At 34.1% G+C, this 26595-nt stretch overlaps 1 protein-coding gene across 12 annotated transcripts in view; it reads left to right on the top strand.

Moving 5' to 3' along the window:
* The window catches only part of ROBO1 (roundabout guidance receptor 1), a 1110926-nt gene that overhangs the window by 952405 nt on the left and 131926 nt on the right, over positions 1-26595 (top strand). For all 12 annotated transcript variants that reach the window (XM_017539966.2, XM_017539955.2, XM_017539921.2 and 9 more), the window contains one exon: positions 13433-13590. In XM_017539966.2, the coding sequence (XP_017395455.1) occupies positions 13433-13590 (158 nt within the window). The remainder of the gene's footprint in view (positions 1-13432; positions 13591-26595) is intronic.

The raw sequence follows: 26595 nt of genomic DNA, 5'->3' as shown, positions 1-26595 counted from the left end.
AAAATCATCAGATCTCATGAGGCTTATTCACTACCATGAGAACAGTATGGAGGAACCACCCCCATGATTCAATTATCTCCCACTGGGTCCCTCCCACAACACATGGAAATACAGCCAAACCATATCAGCATGGTAGTTTTATGTTGTCCAGATTCTCACTCTCCATAAATATCATTCCTAAAACTGAGGTGACTGAAAATGTCCTGTTGTGGAATTCTCCTTTGTTATCTCTCCTTTCATTTTTGCATGTTTTTTACATTAAAAGTAAAAGGCGTGCTGTTTAGATGTCTCAGTCTTTCTGTGGTGCATTTTCAGAGGTGTGAAAACCTCTGGGGCAGCAAACACAGAAAATGTTCCATAGTTCCTTATTTCGCAGCAATGAACTGTGTTACAATAATCAATAAACAATATATCTTTCAGACAGAAGCCTATTGCATGAGGATAAAATTGGGTGAGAATTGGAATGGAAGTAGAAGTTCTGAGAGAAAAATGAATAATGTAAAATTTACAACTGAAAAAACAGCTATTTATACATATATTTAAATGGACAAGAGTGGGCCTCAAATCGTGGTTGTCTTTATAGCTTATTGGATGTACATAAAAATGGCACAACATGGTTTTATTTTTTAATTCAAATTTTATGATATGCTATAAACCAGAACCTTTGAAGGGGGCGACTTTAACCAGAGTTTCTTTCTCTCGCTCACTCTTTTTTTTTTTTTTTTTTTTTTTTTTTTTTTTTTTTTTTTTTTTTTTTTTTTTTTTTTTTTTTTTTTTTTGTGACAGAGCCTTGCTCTGTCTCTAGGCTGGAGTGCAGTGGCGCAATCTCGGCTCACTGCAACTTCCGCCCTCTGGGTTCAAGCGATTCTTCTGCCTCCGCCTCCTGAGTAGCTGGGACTACAAGCGCTTGCCACCACACCCAGCTAATTTTTGTATTTTTAGTAGAGACGGGGTTTCACTATGATGGCCAGGATGGTCTCGATCTCCTGACCTCGTGATCCGCCCACCTGGACCTCCCAAAGTGCTGGGATAATAGGTGTGAGCCACCACGCCCGACCCGATAACCAACCATTTTACAGGTTTTCCCCTGTCAGTTTCACAGATACTTAACCATTTCCCTGGTATCATGTTGTCATCAGCCTTAATTAGATTGATTTGGTGTTTATCACAATAACCTCCACCAATTTGACATATACATAGGCTCATCACATTTTCATACAAGAGCACAAAGATGGGCTTGTCCCTTGTTTCAGGCTTTGGCAGCGCCACAAATCCCACATGCCAGGCCCTCATGGATGAGGGCGTTCTTCAGTGCCTTTTGCAAAGCAGTGTTAGTGTCCATCACGGCTCCCACAGCAGTGCCTTCCTAGGCCATGCAGGTGGGTTCCTGGTGGTGCAAACATGTCAGCCTCTGCCCCTGTGTGATTTGGGGTAGCAGGAAAAGAGCTTCTTCCCCTTGCCTCACAAGCAGTTTGTAACTCTCCAGGACACGGGTTAGTCATCTTGATTGTTGATTGCAGGTGTTTTGTATATAGTAAACTCACCTGATACTGAGAGTGAGGTTCAGGTGAGGAGTTGTTGAAGCTGTGATTTCTGCAGCACAGAATTTTCCTCTATTGTAAACACTCTATTTCCTTGAACTGATATTAAAAATAGACACAATGGACACACACACAAATAACATTTAGTGTTGATTAATAATTAAAGATCTTCACTTTGATAAAGTATTATTCATTTTTTAAATTGTACTTTAGGTTCCGGGGTACATGTGCAGATTGTGCAGGATTGTTGCGTAGGTACATACATGGCAAGGTGGTTTGCTGCCTCCATCCCCCCATCACCTATATCTGGCATTTCTCCCCACATTATCTCTCCCCAACAGACCCCAGTGTGTGATGCTCCCCTCCCTGTGTCCATGTGTTCTCATTGTTAAATACCCGCCTATGAGTGAGAACATCCAGTGTTTGATTTTCTGTTCTTGTGTCAGTTTGCTGGGAATGGTGGTTTCCAGATTCATCCATGTCCCCTACAATGGACATGAACTCATCATTTTTTATGGCTGCATAGTATTCTATGGTGTATATGTGCCACACTTTCTTTGTCCGGTCTATCATAGATGGGCATTTGGGTTGGTTCCAGGTCTTTGCTATTTTAAACAGTGCTGCAGTGAACATACATGTGCGTGTGTCTTTATAATAATAGAGCGTTTTATAATCCTTTGGGTACATACCCAGTAATGGGATTGCTGGGTCAAATGGAATTTCTATTTCTAGATCCTTGAGGAATCACCACACTGTCTTCCACAATGATTGAACTAATTTACACTCCCAGCAACAGTGTAAAAGTGTTCCTATTTCTCCACATCCTCTCCAGCATCTGTTGTCTCCAGATTTTTTAATGATCACCATTCTAACTGGCGTGAGATGGTATCTCAATCATTTATATTGAGTTGTTTTACTATGTTCAATTTCTTTCTTTGGCTTCCAGTACTTCCTGAGAATATATATATATATATATATATATATATATATATATATATTTTTGAGGTAGGGTCTCACTCTGTCACCCACGCTGGAGTGAAGTGGCATGACCATGGCCCACTGCAGCCTTGACCTTTGGGCTCAAGTAATCCTCCAACGTCAGCCTTCCAAGTAGCAGGCACTACAGGCATATGCCACCATACCCAACAATTTTTTTTTTTTTTGGTAGAGACAGGGGTCCCACTGTATTGCCCAGCCTGGTCTCAAACTTCTGGGCTTGGGCAGTCCTCTTGCTTCGGCCTCCCAAAGTGCTGGGATTACAGCTGTGAGCTACTGCACCCAGTGAGGAATACATTTTATAATCACATAAAACAATTAATGGAAAATACAGCACCTTTAATAAGAATAATAAAATGATTCACTTTCTACTAATTTCATCTCCAGTACCTTAAATCAGAGCTTGTTAGCATGAGTCCAGGTATCAGCCAGAGGAGGTCTTAAACTTTGTCTTTCAGAGCTGCTGGATGTGGTCTGTTAGGAAAAGGCAAGGCACACAGCTACACAATTGTATGCTTGTTATCTTCCTTGGAGATTGAAAGCTCTGTTAGGTACTTGGCATTATTTTGAAGCCAAAGACAGACTCTGATAGGGGAAGATACAAGGAATTAACAGATCTGAATGTTATTATGTTCAGGAGTAGTAAAAGTGATTTAGGGCAGATTGTCACCTATTAAAGATCCCTTTGTTTAATTCATGTGTTTCTGTGTATCCTATTTAGACTTGGTTTTTCCTATCACTGAAATATTCCTTTGGGTTGTGTGGGGAGGGTATGTTATAATTGGCAACCTTAGTTATGCTTCACAAAGATACGTTGGTGAGAAGAGTTTGTTTGTTTGTTTTTAATTCAATAGATATTTTATCTGGTTCTTCCCAATTACTAGGGCGGTTTTAATGAGATCATTTTAAACTGTGATGATTCTTCCCCCTTCAGAGGGTTACCATCACCACCCCTGCTCCATAAAATTTGAAAACTCCTTTTAACCCTTTTCCTATTTAGCTGCTGCTATTGTGGGATTGAGAGGGTAAAGAAGTGTGAGTGTGTGTGTGTGTGTGTCTGTGTGCCTTTGTTTCCCAGGAAATATTTGAATTGGAAAACACTCTAGTGTTTTTCAGGCACTTAAAAAAATGTGTGTCTTTATGAAAATAAAACATGAAAACATGTGTTGCAGGATGTAATCCTGTGTGCTGAGTCACTCATAGTGCAACCTTGAGTCCTTTCATCACCTATGTGTCCTCATTTACATTGTGAGTGGGAGTAGAAGTGGGGGACGTTGTACTAAGATTATTTAAAGTTATGATTCTTGGCTAGGTGCGGTGGCTCATACTTTTAATCCCAGCACTTTGGGAGGCCGAGGCAGATGGATCACCTGAGGTCAGGAGTTTGAGACCAGCATGGCCAACATTATGAAACCCTGTCTCTACTAAAAGTAGAAAAATTAGCCGGGCATGGTGGTGCTCGCCTGTAATCCCAGCTACTTGGGAGGCTGAGGCAGGAGAGTCAGTTGAACCCAGGAGGTGGAGGTTGCAGTAAGCTGAGATCACGCCACTGCACTTCAGTCTGGATGACAAAAGCAAAACTCTGTCTCCAAAAAATGAAATAAAATAAAAGGATTATGATTCTATATGTGCTATTATTCACATTATGTTGTTTTTTACTAGTGACTTTTGAGCCTTTTCTTCAGGACCACTAGACCTGAACTCCTCTTCAGGACTGCCCCATATGAAAAAGTAAAATAGTACCGCCTTTATTTATTTTGCCTATTTAGACTCTTCTAAAATTTCAATTAAACAAAACATGCTGTGGTGTGCGCGCGCGCGCACACACACACACACACCAGAGAAACGAAAATCTGAAATAAGTGACCTGAAAGCAGAGACTTTGTCTTGTTTATCTTATTAGCTACCATCACCAAATATAATTTGTTGTGCTTTTATTGAATGAGTGACTAATTGAATCACAAATAAAATCCATAAAATTTTGGAGATTCAGTATAATTTCAGGGAATTTTACATATGCTTTACATATGTGAAGGTGAAATGCAGTGAACTTTTTGTGTATTCCAATTGTATAATAATCTTTAACATGCTGTTGGTTCTTGGGTCCTTAAATATTGATATTTCATATCCTTTAATATTGTATTGATTTTCTTATCTCTTAGGTTGAGCTTAATTTATGGCAATCCTAGGAAATGCACCACGATGTTTTGAAAATAACTCAGTGGGGTTTTTTTTTTTAACCATAATTTGGTGCTAAGTGTTAGCATCACAGTATATCGATGACTAGTGGTCATATATATCACATATATGTGTTACACATACATATACATTTATGATCCCCACATGTTGTATATATACATTTACAAACTTAGACTGTATCAGATATATTTGAGTTTTTCAGTTAAAACATACATGATCAAACTAGATTAAAATTTGTCATCCCCAAATTAAAGTATGAATTAATTGATCAATAAATATTATCAGCTAACAATTAAGATTTGAAATATAGTAGCATATAGATCCAAATAGCTCAAAGTCAATCTTGTGTTAAATATCAAGGGGCTGAATTTAAAGTCATAATACTTTTTAGTCAATGAAACAATTTTCATATTAGATTCTATACTCTGAAACCATGTTTTGAATTTTTTTTAAAAAAGGATATCTTATGTTTTCTTGTTCCTCCTCATAGAACGATTTACTTATATATTGTCTGCCTGTTCTCCTGGTATCTTGAAAATGGCATATTCAGTTACTCAGATCAGAAACCTGGGTGTTATTATTGATGTCTTTCTCTGACAACTTCAGCCCATCAATAAATCATTTTGATTTTTACCATTAAAAGGTACCTCCAATCTGTCACTATTGTGTCAAATCTTGTATCATACTAATGGTATAAAACCATCACCATGTTACCTGCAATTACTTCTGATTGGTCTCTACACTTCTTTTTTGTTTAATTCTTTGAAACAGGGTCTGGCTGTATTGCTCAGGCTGGAGTTCAGTAGGACAATTATGGCTGAAAGTGGCCTCAACCTCCCAGGCTCATGTGATCTTCCTGCCTCAGCCTCTCCACTAGCTAGAACTACTGGCGACCACCACCATGCCTGGCTAATTTTGTGAACATTTTTGCAGAGACAGTGTTTCACTATGTTTCCCAGGCCGATCTCCAACTCCTGGGCTCAGGCCATCCTCCAGCCTCTGCCTCCCAAAATGCCAGGATTACGGGCATGAGCCACCACACCTGTCCTCCACTTCCATTCTGATTTCCCTCTCCAATTCATTCACAGAGCAGCTAGAATGAACATTTAACTATGAGAATTTCATTATAACACTATTTTTCTTAAGACTCTAGTGACTTCTCATTGGAATTAAAATAAAAGCTTACCCTTGGTCATGGCTGCTGTGCATAGCAAATCCGACCCCTGTCTTTCCTGTCAAGCTTGTCTTGTTTTGCTCTCCACTGGTCCCACCACACAGCATCCAAGACTTTTACAGTGTACCAGGATTTTTCCTCACCTGAATTAATTCCTCTGCCTGCAATGTACTTCCCTAGGATAAGTTTTACTCATTACTCAGGCTTCAGCTTAACTGTTACTTTTTTACAATTCCCTCACCTCCAATCTAAATTGTGTTTCTCGTTATTCTCTCACATAGCATCCTATACCTTTCCTTCATGACATGTATCACAATTATAGTTGTATATGTATGTATGTGTCTATTTCAATACCTGCGTCTACCTCCCTATACCCTAAGCACTACAAGTGTAGGACTCCTGCCAATACAAGCCACCATTTAAAATCTACTACTTAGCATATGGAAAGTATAGTAAACATTTACTAGATACCACCTATGTCTTGGATGTTGTCCTGGACACTGGAGATACTAGGGCATAATCCCACATTCCATGTTCTCATGGAGCTGACCTTCAGATACAAAGAGCCAGGCAATAAATACAGAAGAATATTTCTTTGATTGAGGAATCACGCTGCAAGGCAGTAAGTTAAAAAGTTGGATTTTACAAAAGAAAGAATGCATGCCTGTCTTGCCCTAATCAGGGTCCTGTAGCTCAGATATCCTCATTTTGTCTGTGTTTTTTTAACCCTGCCGGGCTACTTCTGAGTGTGACTTTTGCTCTGGCACTTTAAATCCTCATCAATGGCAATCTTTGTCCTCCTTTCCATTTGTACTGGCAGCTGAGAAGTTTGGCAATTCCTTTACACAGTGACTAATAGCAATACTTCTTTGCAGATGTAATGCACCATATAAATGGCAAGTCCTGTATAAACATTAAATAATTAGCTTTCATAATAACCCTATCAAGAAAGAGTATAAAACTCTTTTTTTTTTTTTTTTAGTGGAAATAACTGAGTCATTGTGAATGTACCTGTTAAAATCACAGAATGGTGAAAGAATCTGTGTTGTGATTCTGACATTCTAGACTTCTGTTTTCTGATTCATGAATAAACATACCTACAAATATTACTGTATAACATGATGTCCTGTAAATAATGAACTTTTAAAATAAATATATTTTATGTATAGATTATTTTAAAGTATATAAAATGCAAACATACAGTAACTGACTAACTTTAAGTTAGAACATATGATTTTAGCCATTTCACTTACTTTGGTGATACATTTTTAAATGATCTACAAGACTTTCAAGTCTGCTGAATATTAACTATTTAAATGTTGATTCGGATGAGAACATATGAGCACAGCGAGGGGAACAACACATACTAGGGCCAGCCAGGGGGTGGCTAAGGGCAAGGGGAGGGAGAGCATTCGGTCAAAAAGCTATTGTATGTGGGGCTTAAAACCTAGATGTCAGGGAATAGATGCAGCCACCCACCATGACACATGTATACCTGTGTAACAAGCCTACACATTCTGCACTTGTATCCCAGAACTTAAAGTAAAATTTAAAAAAAATGTTGAACCTTACTGATGTACATTTTTCTCTGGAACACATTATAAATTTTAACTGTAACCTATTATGCCAAACTTACCTTCTCTTTGTCCAGAAGACTTAGTGCCATTTAAATAAGCACTAGGGAGTACTTTGCTCTGCAATACCGGAAGTGTCATTATGGTGTTCATATTTCTGCAAAATATGAGTGTAGTTTAAGCTTGAACTCATTCTGGATGTAATTCTAACAATTAAATGACCAGAGACAACATGGCCCCATTTCTACAGCCCAGCAGAATACGGAAACTTACAACTGTATTTAAGTTAGCTTGCTTCTCCATCATATGCTATCTAAAGAAACAATTTGTTAATAATTGTTTTTATTTTGGTAATTCTTATTCTATTAGTGATGTCTTGTATTCATTTATATCACATCATTGTTGTCATATAATGTTGGGTGATGTTTGCCATACATCTGCTATATCAGGTTTTCAGAATGGACAATTTGAATAAAAGTACTGCTTTCTTGGTTAGAACATAAGAGTTTTGTCACATCTTCAAAAGTGCTTCTACCAGTATATTTTCTTCCAGCATCTTACCCAAAGCATAATTTAATGTTTAAAAATAAAGTTGCATGATACAAGAAAAATACAAGTTGAAGATGACATAATTATTGTAGAATATTCCTAGATAAATTTAATGTCAAGTTTTTAAAATTAAAAGTACATCCTTTAGGAAACAGTTATGATAAAACCATAACTTTATACAGAATTGATGTTTGCATGCATCATTTTTAGAAACAAATTCCTTAGTTTTAGAAGATGGTGTTGTAAGATAGATAATACTTGATGGAATATTATTTTACATGTTATCATTTTAGTTTTCCTCTTCAATGGGTTTTTTGTAAATTTATCTTTTTGTTGGAATCTTTTTAAAGTTTGGAATTATTTAAGAAAAGTAAGGAATTTTCCACACATTTGTACAAAGAACAACACTTCGTTCTTCTGAGCAATGTTGTCAGCTAAAAAGTAGGAATGCAAATAGTTATAGAAGACTTTATGATATGCTTGCTCTCCAGCCTTCCAAATATATCTGTTAATTCAAAATAACCTGCATTAAGACCCTATTGTATTACCCTTTCCCAGAAAGGTGAATATTAATGTTGTTTTTTGACGACATCAATATTTTATGTATACTTCACTGCAAGGAAGATACAAGAGTTATAGCATGGCTGCCAGAAACAATGTATGTGCTCAGTACAGATGTGGTAAATGAAAGAATGATAGTTATTTTGATATTAAATTACATTTATTTACATCATCATGAAGTTGGTATTTAGACAGGAAACTGGGAGTATCATAAAAGTAAGTAATGTATTCTGTACTCAAAATTAAAGACTAGGTATGTGATTAGAAATTTTGAAAACAATTAAATTGGTACATGGCAACAGAAACAGGTTGTTACTGAGCATTTATAGAGTTGTCTTTACCTCCTCTTTATTTTCTCCTCCAATTTACCTTATTATTTAAGGATTTCATTTTATTTTTTTTCTACTTGAAAAGAGGTTACTATTTGCTGCAAGCTTTCATTGATAAAGTAGTCTTTATCAATGGAAGTAGAAAAGATAAATCCCAGGACTGCATAATATCTTCCCCTATTTTTCCCAAGATACCTACTTCTAATTAAATTGCTCATTTTCAATTAAAATGCTTATTATTATACAGCTTTTTTCAATCATTTTGCAGTTGAAATAAAAACGGAAGCATTGATAAAAACTAGCACGTCATGTGTTATGAATAATGAAATAGAATTGGTTCTCTTCCAAGAAAAAAAATCTGAAAAAACACAGGAATGCAGAATATATTCAAACATATGATTGTCAGGAGGGAAATTTCTCACTTATGTTACAATAGAAAGAGTCTGAAATATTAATTATATCATGATACTTATGTATTTAGAATTATAAACACTATGTTAAGATCAGATGGGCAGACAACATGGTAGAGAAGTGTTCTTTACATACTGGAAATCTCTATTCTAGCTTGGCTGCCACATCCTACAAATTCCTCATCTGTGAATCAAAACCAATGCATTCACTTTATCATAGGTTTATTATAAGTATTAAATGAGTTGTTACTTAATATGGTTCCTTACACAGTAAGTGTTCTATCAGCATCAGCCATTGCTAACATCTTTATTATATTGCTGACTTTATTATTATTATTTATGTGGCATAATCCTTTCCCCATGAGGAGCCTTAATTTATTAATTTCTAAGACAAAAAAGTGTGGATCACACATCTATCAGGCCCCTAACCACACTGAGATTCTATGATTCATGAAGGTAAATGCATTGTATGTAGTTCACAAATATTCACGATTAGTCGTTCATGTTTAATTTGAGGTGCACTTGAGCCTACCAAGATTGGATAGTCGTGAGACTGTAACACAGTGATGCACAATCACCATAAGTCAACCCTTTTGCAATAGTGAAGTAAATTTATTGGAAATAAAATGGATTAGGTAGAGTAGTTGCGTTTTTACAGTACAATAGTGACATGGTAAACAAAGAAAGAAAGAAAGAAAAACCACTTCATTGGGAATCAGAATACCTGGGTTTTCTTCTGGTCCCCTTCTCATAAATAACACAAGCAAAGCTTCCTGGGACTTGGTTGCTTGTGTTTATGGGATGGATTATGTGTTGTCAAAGACCTCTGCCCATTCTGTGATGTTATGTTTCAGTTCTAAAATGTCCTACAATGCACTTAAAGACTGTTTTGCAAATATAAAGCCTCCACATTACTTGGAACAGTTTGTGTTTAATTTTTTATATTCTGCTTTGCTTCCTGTCTTAACATTACCCAGATAAGTTGCAAAGACACTACTGCATTTTAGAATTCTTTTCTGAAAACATGTTTACTTGTTTGGAGAATTGTGTTAAAATTAATGTAAAGATTTCAAAAAGTAGGTGATTATATACTTTATTATGTTTTGTACCATTTGTGAACTACTTTTTTATAGAAAAAACCTTCTAGGATTCAAATATTCAATGAAGCTTAGGGTTTTTCTAATTTAAAAGAATAAAAAAATAAAAAGCTGTTGATTTCAATTATATGTATCAAAGTGTACATATAACATAAAACTACACAAATATGAAAAAAATATGATAGTTATAATATTGGGGGAACTCTGGTTTAATACCTTTTTAGGTGACATCTATTTGATTACACTATATATACTACTTGCTCTTTTCAAATTAATATTAAACTTTTTGACAATTACAAATAAAAATTTTCACACAGTTCAAATCAAGAAACATTAAAAATATATATACATATATATATATTTGCTTAATAGAAAGGTTAAAGGAGAAGCTTTTCAAAAGATCCATATCTGGGAATATTTGTGGATGCTGTTGGTTTTTCTACCAAAATGCTGTGAATCTGAATTTGATTTTTATTATTATGACTTAAATATACACATGCATTTTGAAAACTGGACAGCCTAACTAAAAGTTTGATATAGTTTTATAATGTGACACCATATTATTTTTCCCCAAAAGGAAATCTTTGGGATAAGTATGAGAAAGAAAAATTAGTTTTAAAAGAGAGAAGAAAAATATTGAATGAATAACTTTATACAGAATATCCCATAGTCATAGGCAATACTAAAATTTTATGATTTACAGCTGCAAAAATAATTGCATGAGCATAATCTAAGCAACAATTTTTAATGGATTACACTTTGTTAGTTTTTCATTATATATTGTAAAAATAAAAGATCAAATAGCATAATAAATGTGAAAAAAACTTGATTTATCTGGCTTAGACCTTTGATATTTCTGCAAGAGATTTTATTATTCATTGGTTTATTTGAGATATGATCTCAGTTTGTAAATAAGATATAGTATTACTAAATTGGTTTTAAGGTTGCCACATAGAAAAATTGTGCACATTGTTTACTTTTATTTGAAAAGTACTTTACTTTGGGGTGTTTCAAATGTGTTAAACTTTTCAGAGGTGTTATCTTTGATTAATAATGTGATCCTGCACAGCACATACTGCCTGTCAAGATCAATTCATTTGCTTTTTCTACAAGCCTTACATTTTATTTTTGTTACGTTCTTAAACACCTAATAATAACATAAGCTTATAAATAGTGAAAGTCTTCAGACTCTGTTCTTTTATTATGTGGTAACAGTAGCTGGAGTTTTCAGTTTAACAAGGTTAACCTTTGTGTCTACATGTTTTATTAATAGTGAATAGAATTGAAGTTAGACTTTAAACAGTTTGGTGCAACAATCAGATTTATTTTGCTTTTCCTTTTTACTGTTCTTTCCAAAGATGAGAAAAAAAAAAAGTCTTCTCTTTGAAGCAGTAATTTCCAAATATTAACATAGTCATGCTGTGCCCAAGTTGTGGCAATATTCAGATTAAAAACTGGGGATTTTTTTTCACGGATGTGATAACTTACTCAGATGTATACATCTACTTGTTTGGAATTGAGGAAGGAAAACTTTTAAAAAGCAAGAGAAAAATATAGGTTTTTGTAAGTTCCTAAACTTGTTTGAGGTTTTGAAACCAAAGTTTAAGAGTGATTTTTGAAAGAACAGTTTGAGCATAAGTTTTTTACATTGTAGTACTTCATCCATGAAAGCACTTTTAAATGCCAGTGGAATGAAAAGACATCCATTCTAGTACAAAGTTATAATATCAAATATTCTTTTAAAAATTTAATAACTTTTAAAAGATAAATAACGTTTGTCAATCCAAATCTATGCACTTAACATACTAATAAATGTTTTAAGTACCATGTAAAATTAGGTTATTACCAAAAGAGTTCACATTATATTAACACATCAGATCAAGGAAAATAGGGTGGAGGAATGATAACTGTTTATTGGACTTTGTACTGAATTATGTGTCTCCATCCCTGTTTTGTGAAAAGGGAAGCAAAAGTGTTAAGTTCAAGATTGCATGTCTAATATACAACAGAGTTGTATTTAAGACTAACATGTCAAATAATTCATGATTTCTTGATGTTATCGAGATACTAGGGACAATTTTACTATGTGAACTATTTTTGTAATATATATTTGGTTTCTTTTCCACATTTAATTCTAACATTTACAAATACGGCCTGTATTACAATATGTTAATATTATATAAGTATCTAGTTGAGATTGCAATAGTGAATTGTTTGTTCCTCCACAGTATGGGACTAATATTAGTAGTACAAGTAGAGTTAATAGTGTCTCTCATTCTGAACAAGTTAAGGATTAAATGAGATAATATACACCAAAAAAAAGCAAAAACATAGAACATAAAAAATGATGCTGTTGGTAGCCCTGCTGTTATCTGTATTGGTGCCTTCTAACATTCTCAGTAATCATGGAAAAACACAATGAGTTTCAATGTAGTGGCTTTGCAGATATGTCTAAAATTTTAATAATGAACATATTTAAATTATAATGATTATGTGGCCTTATACATTAATTTTAAATATTTATAAAATGTATCTCAATTAAATTCACACTTGGAAGTATCTTTTTTTCTTTTAATATTTAGGTTTACATGTATATGTAATTCATTTAATTATAGAAAGCATTATCCTGTTGAATCATATAGATAAAAAGAGGATTCAGTTATATTTATTAGCACATCAATGAGAAAAACCGTAGGCAGTAGGCAGAAAAGAAATGCAAGTTAAAGATGAGCCAAATGCTAATTGTGAGGACACTAAGCAGCGGAATACGCTCACCTGCGGGACTCTGAAAAATATCAAATTATCCCTTCTGTGTATGTTTAAGGCCAAATATCTTTATTAAATTGCAGATGTCTGTAAGTAGATATAGATTCTTAAAGCTGTACTGCAAGAGCTATTATTGGTAGTTTATTGTAATTATAATGAATGTCACCTGCTGAAGTTCAGAGATTAGGGCTGTATATATCACTTTTGAGTATAATGATTTAATCTTGTTCCTACAGTACTTCGGGACGACTTCAGACAAAACCCTTCGGATGTCATGGTTGCAGTAGGAGAGCCTGCAGTCATGGAATGCCAGCCTCCACGAGGCCATCCTGAGCCCACGATTTCATGGAAGAAAGATGGCTCTCCACTGGATGATAAAGATGAAAGAATAACTGTGAGTATTTAATTCAACAGCAGGGGACATTTGTAGGTCTAACTATGCGTATCTTTACTGAAAAAAAAAGAGAGAAATGAAGTAGGTTGTTTCAACAAAGGCTTACATCAGCTCCCGTATTCAGTTTTTCTTTTAAAAAGTATATTTCAATTCTTTCTGTGTTGACATGAAAATAAGTGAGGAAAATGCATGGTCTTTGGAGATCAGTAAAAGAAAAACGATAATTCCTATTTTAGTGTCTGAGAGTTAACACTTTTATGTATGACTTAATTATCATCATAACTCAGGGCTTATAAAATTTCCATGTGTTACAGTACAAATGGTTTATTAAAGAAGATCTGTTATATGGTATGTTTCCAGAAGGGCTCTTAAGCCACTTCAGGATTTTTTAATGTTTTTTTTCTCATTTTTAAAATTGCTTCTCTGTCCTATCTATAGAGTTCCATATTGTTTCCGAAAAATAAAATCTTATTTTGAAAGGTGGTTAATGATGAATTTATCTCAATGTAAAATGAAGTCATATGATGAGCTTATTGGATTTCAAATTCCTGCCCTAAGGATTTATATGTGATTTTTACGAAGTCATGATGCATTTTCTTCTTGGCAATAGTGATTCTATATGACTTTTTGCCTGTTTTGTCTTGTACGGTGTTGACTAAAGCACCTCAATCACCAGGCCCTCATTGATGTTGTGGTTGCTCAATATTTCCCTTTACAATTGTCTTTGTTCAGCACGCACTGATATATGTCCATTGTGAATTCACTGGCCAAGTTTTAAAGTTCCCTACGAGAATGTATGCGTGAGGAAAAGGTCACCGCTGAAGATGTACAAGAGCAAAGTTATAACGCAGACCGCACAAGCCTATGTAGTAGTTGCACTATTTCTGAGCAACCAGTTAGTAGATTAGCTTGGACAAAATTAATAGTGAGAAAAGTAAAGAAGGTTGTGTTAAACAAAGTTTTAGGGACCTTAAAAGAAAATTAAGCATTTTTTCATGTAATTCTGAATTAGAATGAGTCTCCCAAAGGATTTCTATAATTCCTAGGATTAGAATGAGGATGACCTGGTTCTGCTTGTAAGAGGTGCTGCAGAGTCACATGACAAAAGAAACTATATGTGGAAACACTAGTTTTTGCTAATTAAGGCAAGAAAGACCATGGGAGAAATAGAGTGAAGAAACAGATTTTTCTCTTCTTGGCAATAACAGATTCCTTTTGGATTAATGTACAATGAAGATGAGAATATTTTACCCTTAAAAAATATATTCTAGACCATTTAATGACCATTATCTGTAATTCCCCTTTTCCTTTCTTTTTGATTTGAACACATTAAACCCATAATTATCCCAGACTTCCCTCATGCCTTTCCTGGTAACCTATTCATATTTAATACAAATTAATGACAAAATTCTTAGCACTGGAGATGCAGCTTTATCAAAACTCAGTGAATATCCTACTGGAGCTTACATTTTATGAGTGTGTATACAGACAAAACCAAAATAAATAAGCATAATATACAGCAAGCTAAACTGTAAAAAGAACTATAAAAATAAAAGATCTATAGATAAAACCAAAATAATTAAATATAACATACAGTAAGCTAAACTATAATAAGACCTATAAAAGTAGTCAAAAGTTTGATGAATTTATTAGGGTTCAGGTAGGATTGAAATTTTAAATAAGCTGATCATAGAGAATGCCTCACATANAAAAAAAAAAAAAAAAAAAAAAAAACCTCAAAAAAATAATGGAATGAACTACACAAGTATCTGAAAAAAGGGTGTTTTAGGCAAACACAGTATTAAATACAAAACCCTAAGATGCGATATACTTAACATGTTTACTAAAGAGTAAAAAAATCAGTGTTGGTTGAACAGAATGAGTAAAGATGTATAGGAGATACCATCAGGGAAATAGCCTTTTTAAAAGGGCTATGAATTTAATAATACCCCAACTGCGTGGGCTCTTACAGGTGTGGTAGATAGTTTGGCTTTTTTTCTAAGTAAGGTGGGAAGCTTCTGCTGAGAACCCTCTGCTGCCTTGAGAACACACTGAAATGTGGCAATGCTACAGGCAGGGAGACCCATTGAGAGCTTTCAGCGTCATCTGGCTAAGAGGCAAATGGTGGTTTGAACCAGGCTGTTAGGACAGGAGGAAGTGAGGAGTGGCTAGATTATGAAAATGCTACAAAGCAGTAGGCAACAGAATTTGCTGACAGACTGAATGTGTTTGTAAGCAAAAAGGAAGAGTTAAGGACCTCCTAATTAATTGGCCTGCAAAACTGAAAAGGTATAGAGGCTGTTATTTTAGATGCCATAGATTGCAGGAGAGCTTAGTTTTCGACATGGTAATTTTGAAATGCTTATTCAATATCCAAGTATAATTGTCAAATAGGCAGTTGGATACATGAGTCAGAAATTCAGAATTGAGGTTGAGGTTGGAGAAAAGAATTAAATTATGGTAGACATACAAGTTCTCATTACTCTGCAGTTCTCCTGTCCTGGCCAGATAAAAGACTCTACTTCCCAGCTTTTTTGCTGTCTGGCAGACCTGTTTGACTTGTTCAGCTTCATGGGTAATGAGTGAACATTAAAAAAATTAAATACTGGTGATTTAAATACTCCAGTACTGTCTTTAGCACTCTGCAACCAAGAAAGCTGCTAGTTTTATTTAGGTAGTGCCACTGCAACGTGGAAGACACCCTGAGAGTTCTGTGTAGAACTTTCTATCCCACACCTCTGTCTTCTCAAGATGGACATGTAAAATGAATGAGAAATAAATCTTTGTTGCATGAAGTCACTGAGGGGTATTTAGCCATATAGCTAAATGAATATGGGAGTCAACAGTGCTTACATGTTATTTAAAAACAGGAGACTGCAACTACCAAGGGAATTATTGCAGATAGAAAGGAAAAGCAGTCCAGTGCTTAGTTCTCATGGAGAAGAGGTGGAAAGAGCGAGGGAAACTGAGAGGGAGCAGTCACTGAGAAAGGAGGAAAACTAGAAGGGTGGCCAAGTAAAGATGGTTTGAAGGAGGTGGTGGTGACTGAGTCAACTGCAGCTGGTAGATGGAGTAATAATGAGGATTAAGAATTCACCACTGGATTTAACAACTTGGTGAGCAATCATAAATGACCTTGACAAGAGCTATTTCAGGGGAGTGGTGGGGGTTAAAACCTCATTGATCCAGTTCAAGACAGACTGAAAAGATCAAAACTAAACACGGAGCATAGACAACTCTTTTTAATGTCGTATTCCATACACTAGATAAAAAATTAACAGTGGTTGTAGTCTTGCATTTTGAAAGATCTCAGTTAATTCTAAATGTTATATTTCGTGTGTATGCCTGTGTAAGTGTTAATTTTTTTGTGACATTGACGGTTTAAAATATAGTAAATTTGATTTTTAAAAACTACTTGGAACTCCCTGTTGTATCATATATTGAACTAGATGACATTTTGTGGTTTATGCCAAAATGTTTTTATTATAGAATCTTCATTTGCTTTTGCTGTCTAAGGGAATGCTATCTTCTTAATTGAAGAGCACAAGTTCCCCCATGCCATCAGTAGCTTCTAAGCAGTGTAAGAACCACTTACAATAAGGAATCAAATAGTTTAAAGTTGTAAAATCCTATGACTGTGAAATTTTGCCAAGATGTTAATATATAAATAACTTTTAAATCGTTTACATGCTGCCAAAATGATGATCCATGATGGTGTTCCATATGCTAGGAAGTTGTAACATCTGAAACTTTTACTATTTCTAAGACCATCTGTGTGTTTTGTATAAATTATGACTGTGGAACTGATAAAACACTAGAGGTAAAAAGCACATTTATGCATTTGGGAAAATGAATGCATTAAAAATCAGCAGTTTGGGTGCAAAATCACTGATCTTACTTAGATCATAATTGTTTTTGTTTTATTTTCTTCCTTTAGGCAAAACTGAAATTGAATAATTAAAACAAAAACTTAGAGCATAAACAGAATACATGACATTATTTCCAATTCTTTTTTCAATAGTGAAAATAAACTCTTAAAAGATGTTGGTTATTAGTCATTGCCTGTGATTCTTCTTTCCTAAGCTTTATATTCAAATGAGTGTTTTCATCTCTATTGTTAATGTACTTTGCCAAATGTGCTGAGTGCAGATGAACAGAAGATTAAAGCACATAATATCTTTATGAAAGGCAATTGAAGATTGCATGCTTATTGCTACAGTTTTGGTTATAGGAATTTCTGGAGTTCTTTAATGTGGTGGCTTTCTTTGTTGCAAATTTAGAGTACACCTCTCCCAGCTGTGAGAACAAAGACACACCCTACAAAAAGGGGAAATATGTAGTTGAATTGTAGCTGCACCTGTATTTTTTTATGTTCTTAATTCATTTCTTCTTACATTTACCTGGATTCTGAGCCAAATTTTAGATCCTTGATGATTATAAACCAGGAATATATAAATAACGTTTTCTTATTCTCTTACATGATAGGAGAGTCTTTTAGAACTTTTTTGGCACATATTCCTTAGAATCATTTGAAAGAGGCCTTAAACAATGTTTATCTCCAGTGTTCTTTGTTTTCTAGACATTAATATTTATATTTAGAAATAAAAGTAATTTAACTGGCAGGCTGGATTAAATTGATTTACTTCATGTGTTTGAGACTTAATCATACCCATCATTGTTAATAAATGAAATTTTATCATACAGCTGAATCAGAGGAGGACTAAAGTGTTCTTTTGGATGTCTATGAAAATACCTCACAAAAGAGATTTTTAAAAATTTCACAGCTTTTTAGAAATGTTACATTTAAGTTCTGGATATTTTATTAGGGTAGAAAAAAGAAAATGTTAAGATTGGGAAAATGTTAAGATTGGTCTTTTCAATAACCAAATATTGAACAAAATAATTATTTTGTTCAATCTAAAAACCAAAATTGCCTTCTACATTAAGGAAAATCTTCAAAATTTTAAAGTAGACATCACAAATATTTTCTCTAGATTGTTTAAAAATTTGTCGCTTATTCTATATTTGTTTTCATAGATAATTTTAATATTTTTATCTGAGTGAAAAGGTAAGTTTGTTATAAATTAGCACAGTTCCTTTGGGTCATAGACAATTCCACCAAATTACAGGCATCTGTTTCTCATACTCTGTATTAGATTTCTATAAAATGAACATCTTCCTGGTGGTAACTGAAGGAATTGCAAGCATTGAGATGAAATTATGGATCTCTCATGGAAGATAGCTTATAAATAAGACTTATTGACTATTATATGCATATAAACAAATGTATTTATGAAATAAAATATTAAGGTATCCCGTAGTACCTAGGTGATAATTAATGAGACAAAAGCAACTGTTTATCTTAATATATGATAAAAATAAGATCATAGATTAATAGCAGTATTGTAACAAAAATGATAGTTTTATGTATTTATATGAGATCTGCTAATTGATAAGTAGTAATTTTGTTTTAGATTAGTAAATGAACATTTACAGAAACAATAGTAAATTTTTAATGTCTGCTATATTGTATGTATGATATAAATGTTTACTGAATCTTACAAGTTAGGATTGAAGGCCTTGTATTTAGATTTTCAGCATAAGTCTGTCATGAAAGTGAATTCAAAAGTTCTTTTTTAAATCTGAAAAATTAAAAAAAAATTTAAATTAAAATTTAAATAAATGTCAATTTTTAGAGATAATAGTAACAATAGCTATTGCATGTTAAGAACTTGCTATGTATTAGATGCTTTATATCATCTCATTTTATCCACTTGAAAACCTAATGCCTAAGCTATTTTCTTTACTTTAGGCTACATTTATACTTGTTAATTTAGTCTCATGAAGAAGATGGTGATGATGATGATAGTAAATAATATAGTGCTTGCTATGTGTCAGGCCCTGCTACAAGTACTTCATGTGTATTCACCTATTTAATCCTGACAGCAATCTTGTCAAATACATACTAAAAATTCTGCTAATGCAGTCATGACATCTAAATTGGCTGGTGGGAGAAGAGAGGGCAGCCAAAGGAGCACTTGCATTTTTTTCACTGATAACATTTTTTGTAGGGTCCTCTAGATTCTGCAACTTATATAACAACTCTGCTGTGCTGTCAGTGCAAATTTTGACTCAGGATGACAGTGTCTCTCAATTTCCACTATGAAGTACTGTCTTTAATAATCAAGGTTTGGAGAGAGTAGTTCACACAGTGGAAGTTATGGTGGTCTTCAAACTGGGGTTTGGCATATTCAACAGCTAGTCCCTATTATGTTCTGTATTGAAATATATAACATAACAACTATTTTTAAATTTGAAAAGCTGAGTAGTTTCACAAAATATGGCACAGAAATGGTCAAATTTGGCTAAATATTATAGCTCAGATAACCTAATTTTTTTTATTTTGAAGACTAGAAGTCTTACCTAAAAACATATTAGAGGTTATCTAGAGAAAACAATTAACTGTCATCATTTGGCATTTAGGAAAAGCAGGATTTATATTGAAAAGGATATTATAAATCAGTAAATTACTCAACTGAATATGCTTTGTACTTATCAGTCCAAATTGTGAATTACCCAGGGTCTAATATCATCAGCTGCACACATTTCAAAAGTTACTGTTGAAAAAAGACAGCAATTATGAGATATTATGTAACAAATAAAAAAATTGAGTTAAACAAAATATTATTAATTTAGTGTTTGGGGAATTTGGTATAGATATAATAAAATGTAGTAAAAACTAACACATTGGCAACACAGTATAAATATTAAGCTCTGCCTAGATTCAGTTCTGAAATTTCAGAATTATTTTCTTCTTTAAATTGTCTGTCATTTATACTGAAGTATATTTCATTATATTAAGAAGAGCTTAAAAGACACTCATCATTTCATGCTTGAAGTTCTTAGCTGGTGGCCGAGCTCATGGCTCACACCTGTAATCCCAGCATTTTGGGAGGCTGAGGCGGGTGGATCACGAGGTCAGGAGATCAAGACCATCCTGGCTAACACGGTGAAATACAAAATACAAAAAATCAGCCAGGCATGGTGGCACACGCCTGTAGTCCCAGCCACTCGGGAGGCTGAGGCAGGAGAATCACTTGAACCTGGAGGCAAAGGTTGCAGTGAGCTGCGATGTCACCTCTGCACTCCAGCCTGGGTGACAGAGCAAGACTCCGCCTCAAAAAAAGAAAAAAGAAAAGCAATTCTTAGCTGGTGTGAGCCTTTGTGACTTAAGCATTTTTGAATAACATATTATTCCTTGAGATAAGTTAGGCTTGAATTGTTTATTCTTCTTCCTACTGTCCTCAAAGTAGCATGTCACAGATATTCTCTATGTCTACAATTGTTTTTACTTGATTGAAAAAATAATTTAGATGATGTGCAAAGAATTCGTTTATATTTGTTTTCATCAAAGCCATAATCCAATCAGTAATTATTTTTCCATTTTATCTACTTAATGCATAACTCAATTAAGATTTTATCAATCTTCTTTGCAAAATGTAGAAAATAAATTCACAGCATCAGTATGCTTTAACATGTTGAACAAGTATATTTAGTAGCATTTTCTAAAGATTTTTACCTTACATAGGAAAATCAACCACTCTGGTTTGCCCGGGATGGTCCTAGTGTTAGAAATGAAAATTCTCTTCTCAGGAAATCCCTCAGCTCTGGGAGAACGGGGATAGTTGGTCAGCCTAATTCTAGATGGTTTAAATGAATTGTTTTTTGGTATGAGTTGCATTGAATAACAAGTCACATTTATATAAGGTAAGTAAAAAATAGCTAAAAATATATAGAAAGGTTTTATATGTATCATTTCTTTCAAAAGCGGTTAAATATTTGAAAATCAATAATGAAGGTAGGAGAACAACTTAGTCATGCAGTAAAAAACAAAACAAGACGAAAACAAAAATAACTATTTAACACTTCCCATTCCCATGCTGACGAGGTAAAATTGTTAGAATGGAGTATGGAGTGTGTCATCGAGTCTTTTCCTAGTCCTTTTCTGCTTCCTGTGTGTCTTTGTAGGTTTCTTTGATTTCCATTGTTGGTGTGATATTTTGGTAAAAAGCAGCTGACTCACATCCCATCCAAATCCCTAGTGCCCTTCAGATCCTTCACAAATTTGGCATTCAGCCCACTCCTTGCCAATTGCTTCCTTTCCCCCCAATTCCCACATGTCTCCTTCCTACGCCATCTGCTTCTCCTCCCTTCCTTCGATTAGTGCTTTCGTCTGGTCTTCCAATTTCTTTCATTGTTCAATGTCTTTTGCTTCCTTTTCCCCTCCTCTCCCCTAGAGGAAATTAACATACTTAATACAGCTGATGTCATAAAGCCCCTTTTCCCTGAGAAGTTAAATTTCTGTTTCTGCGAAATAAATACATAGCTCTGTTGTGTGAAGGTCAAAGGAAACCGGAGTAGTAAACCAGAAATAGATTTTTTTTTCAGGTTCATCTTACATAAAGTGTCAGTGTACATTATGTATTCTATTTATTTTCAAAAATAAATTTTCTGTGTGGGATTTAAATATGTTAATTCAATACAACTCTATTATACCAGTCATTAAATTGAATAAATGAATTAATTTTTTTCCTATCTTAATTTTTATATTTAATAATTGAAACACTGGGGATTAGCAGAACAAAGCATAGGCTTGGGCATTATAAGACCACATAATTTGGGGTTTCAACACCTATTAAATGGATGATCTTATGGAATACGTTTGCTCTCTGTAAATTTCATTCTTTCCGTCTGTGAAATGAATTGTCTAATCTACCTAGATTTGTTCAGTGTGTCATTGAGGAAATTCATCGAGAAAATGTATGTTTAATGTCATTGTAAATTGTGACACACTCAATACATATTAGTAATGGGTGTTCTCTTTATTATTGTTGTTAGTATACCTATTTGAACTCTGAATATATTCAGTCATCTAAATCTTGATAGAAAAGGAAAATCCAAAACTACTCATGCCTTAATAATCCCAATTTTCTTCAAGAAGCAAGAAGATATAAATGTATGTGAAAGAAGATCCGGCTTTCCATCTCCTCTGCCTGAATTTCTATCTATATCTAATTAACAACTGTGAGAATTTTCAGTTGCCACAGAATCACTGGGAGTATTTTGGGTGAACATTATGAGTAAGTAAAGTATTTAGACTAACACTGAAATTAAGAAACTGATTCAAGTTCTATGTATACTTTTATTGGACAATGCAATCATCAACTGGTTATCCCACAGAAGAAATCTATCCTAATGCCCTAAAGGCATCAACTGTATGTAAAGAGTCAGCTCTTTTCTCTTGCATCTAGAACAGTTCTAAATTATGTATTATCCTTAGGGGAATTGAGAAATTCTGTGATTCAGATGTAAAGTGTTGGTTGAGAAAGGCTGGTTTCTCTTCCCAAGGAACATCTGAAACTTTCCACAAACTTGCAATTTTATTGAAATAATTACACATACATTCATCATGTTTGGACTCTGAAACTAGAAACAAGAAAGCCAAGCATTTCACACCTACCTGTGAGGTCCAATCACTCTTTTGAAAAGATTGCAGTAAAGTAAGGCATTCTCATTTCTAGCACACAAATTGGTTTAGACGAAAATACAATTATAAAAATAATTTCAGTGAGCATTTGGTCATTGCTCTGTCTTTTTGCTACGCATATGTTACCTGTGCATTTGAAAGCCTGCATGCCAACAGCTTGGTGTACCAATTTATCAGAGTTTTGGCATGTCCTTTTCTACCTGTAATGTTCTGTTCCTATACCCCCTTTGTCTAACACACTCATTTTTCGGGTCTCAAAGACAACTTCTTCAGAGGAGCCATCAGCAAAATTCCACTCAAGTACCCACATTAGATTTATTCTTTCTATTATCTGTTCCTTTTCCTTTTACCAGGCACTTCTCTTATAAGCTATTGTACGTGATGACTTATATATTACTTATCTTATATACATAAGACATATGAAGGGCCAGCTGTATTTTTCATGTCTGTCCTTTGGTCGAAGCTCAATACATGTTTCTTGAGAAAGTGTTAAATGAAGGAAATGTAAGTCAGGAATTTTGTCTTTTAGGGTACTCAGGAATGAAAAGTTGGCATTTTAAATATATTTGATTTTGTTAACTGTATTTCCATATATACAATTACCTATTATCTTACTCTCCTATAAAATGGGAAGAGGGCATCATCCACACCATTTACTTTTTCTAAAGCATGATATTTTATTGGCTTAAAAAGAGGAGATATTACACAAGTTAATTATGTCAGTAAATCAGTAACTGTAAGTATGACATACTGATACAGAATCTTGGAGATGGAGCTGAGAGACTGTGAATAGGCAAGTTCCTTTGTTTTCAGGGACAAAAGAAGCCAGGCACATTGATTTACCCTGAGTTGCATAATGGATTAGTGTGGAGTCTCTCACCATCAGAGTTCTTCCTAGGATTTTCCCATGACAGACTAGACCTGATCAACCCATCTAAAATGACACTCAAATTTGATTACAATATATCTTAACAAAAACACCAACAAAATGTTTTCATGGATTTATTTCATAGAATTATTCCATTTGTTTTGTGTTCTAGATTCAGTATTTCCTATCTTGGTACCAATATTGAAAGTAGTATTTTAAATATGTAGGGTTTAATAACTTTCCCTGCTTATTTATCCATTAGAGATATGGGGATGGCCGTATGTTGATTTGATTATTTGGTACATTCTTCATGTTATTGCGAACATACAGAAATTTATCTTAAGTGACTGAATATTGGAGGTTGGCACATAATCTGATTCAAAAAAGAAAATAAATTGCAGCAATTTAAATAAGAAGCTTTTTCTGTGACCATCTTGGGAAAGGTCTGTTAGGTCTGAAGCACATTTTTTGAAACCGTCCTAACAATCAGACCTTGGTTGGTCAAGTCCTTTAATTGTTGAAAATAGGCAGGTAATGATATCTTCTTTGCCTGTTTAGGATCATTATGAGATTCTATTAGGATCGTTATAAGAATCAAACCACAGTAGTTAAAAAGTATTTTGAGGACTGTTGATGACAGCCTCATTTAAAGTGTTATTTTAAGTTCCGTCTTGATTTTCAGTTCATGTTCATTCTACAGTGAATTTAACAACTTGAAGAGGTGAGAGATATTTAACTTGAGAAATTACAGCAACCCTTCTGAATTAGGTATTTCATGAATCAAAAAACCAAATCCTTGTAAAACTGTAGTATATCCTGTTTTGATCAATGCATAGGTTTACATCAATATATGAGTCTCAATATGTGTGATATTTAGCATTATGGGCTTTGTAATGTAAAATCTGCATGCCCATTTTTGTCCAGGTCCTTTGAAACACCTAGTTGTCATTTCTTATAAAGTTCTTGTAACTATACGTAAACTGACTTCAAAACTATAGAGAGGGTGAAGTATGTTTAGATGCAGAGGTAAGGCAGTAAAAAACAAAGATTGCCAGACAAAATATTTTCTAGTTCAACAAATAATCTTGGGTGACTTTGGGAAACAATATACTGTATATTTTCAAGTTTCATCTAAGTAGCGTAATAAACTTACAGATGAATTAAAGTCCTCAGTTTCGGTATATAATGTTGATAGTTTATCCTGCTTTGACCTTTGCATGCTGTTTGTTAGTATACTCTTAAATCTCCTGAGATGATTCTCAAGGTTTATTTTCCAAATGGGTTTCCTAAAAAACAAGTCTTTGGGTTTTGTTTGTTTGAGACAGGGTGTCACTTTGTCACCCAGGCTGGAGTGCTGTGGTGTGAACATGGCTCACTGCAGCCTCAATCTCCTAGGCTCAGGTGATCCTCCCACTTCAGCCATCTGAGCAGCTGGGACTACATCTATGTGCCACCAGCTAATTTTTGTTTGTTTGTTTGTTTGTTTGTTTGTTTGTTAGAGATGGGATCTAGCCATGTTGCCAAGTTGTTCTTCTAAGGGCTGGGATTATAGGCATAAGCCACCACACTCAGACCCAAAACAGTTTCAGATACTTTTCCAAAAGCTAGTTCCAACCCATACGTTAGTTGCAGCCAAAATAATATTAAATGACATCAAGGACTGCCTCACCAAGTCTGCCTATGCTGCCTTCCACATGGAATTCCTCCAACTCTTGAATATCACCGAGACGAAATCTGATACGGATGCATGCTGCTAGTTAGCATCCATGATCTATTAGTCGAAATAGACCTTCCAGAAAGCAGAAAGTACCTCAGGAATTGGAATAATCAGCCAAAAGAAAAGTTGTACCTCATAATTCAAAATAATTATCAACACAGTATATTAAGCAGAAATACTATATTAAATATACAAATGAACACACATGGTCAAATAACAAACCTGCAATAGGAATTTCAGATTAGCTTGATGTCCCAACATAGAAAGCAGATATGCAAATGTTGTTTTTTCTCTTACTTTTTTTCTTATAATATATGCTTACACAAACAGCTAGAGTTTCTTCAGTTTCCAAGCACTTTGATATATCTGATTAGGCCATTAAATTTCTCCTAATAGCCAAGGACTAGTGGGATTCTACTACTGTCAGGGAGCACTTTGTTTAATTATAGGTTAAAGTAGTTTGCCAAATTAAAGGCACAATTTTTTATGGGTTCAAGGATGATGTCCTAAATAATTTATTAAATTCTCAATGTTCCATTAATCAGATGAAATATTTCTCTAAATACTGTTTTAGAATTTATCTTAATGAGTTGTTTATAAATTTTATATTTAATTTGGAAAAATATTTAAACATCAGTACTTTTTAGTAAATTCTCTATTTTTAAAAAGCTGACTTCTCTAATTGCTTGTAATCTTTCTGATCGCTTATGATAGTACGGACTGCATTTTTTTCTTTCTGTTGACATCAAGCAAAATAAATTGTAATTAAAAAAAACAAATAGTACATTCAAAAGGGCATTTGATTTTACAAGATATTGTATCAACAATTTGTTGTTTACAAAAGATTGTAAACAACATCTTTTCCTTAAAACA

This window comes from Cebus imitator, unplaced genomic scaffold, assembly GCF_001604975.1.
Source record: "Cebus imitator isolate Cc_AM_T3 unplaced genomic scaffold, Cebus_imitator-1.0 Scaffold7, whole genome shotgun sequence".
In the NCBI taxonomy this organism is placed as follows: Eukaryota; Metazoa; Chordata; class Mammalia; order Primates; family Cebidae; genus Cebus; species Cebus imitator.
This window is presented reverse-complemented; position numbering and strand designations above follow the sequence as displayed.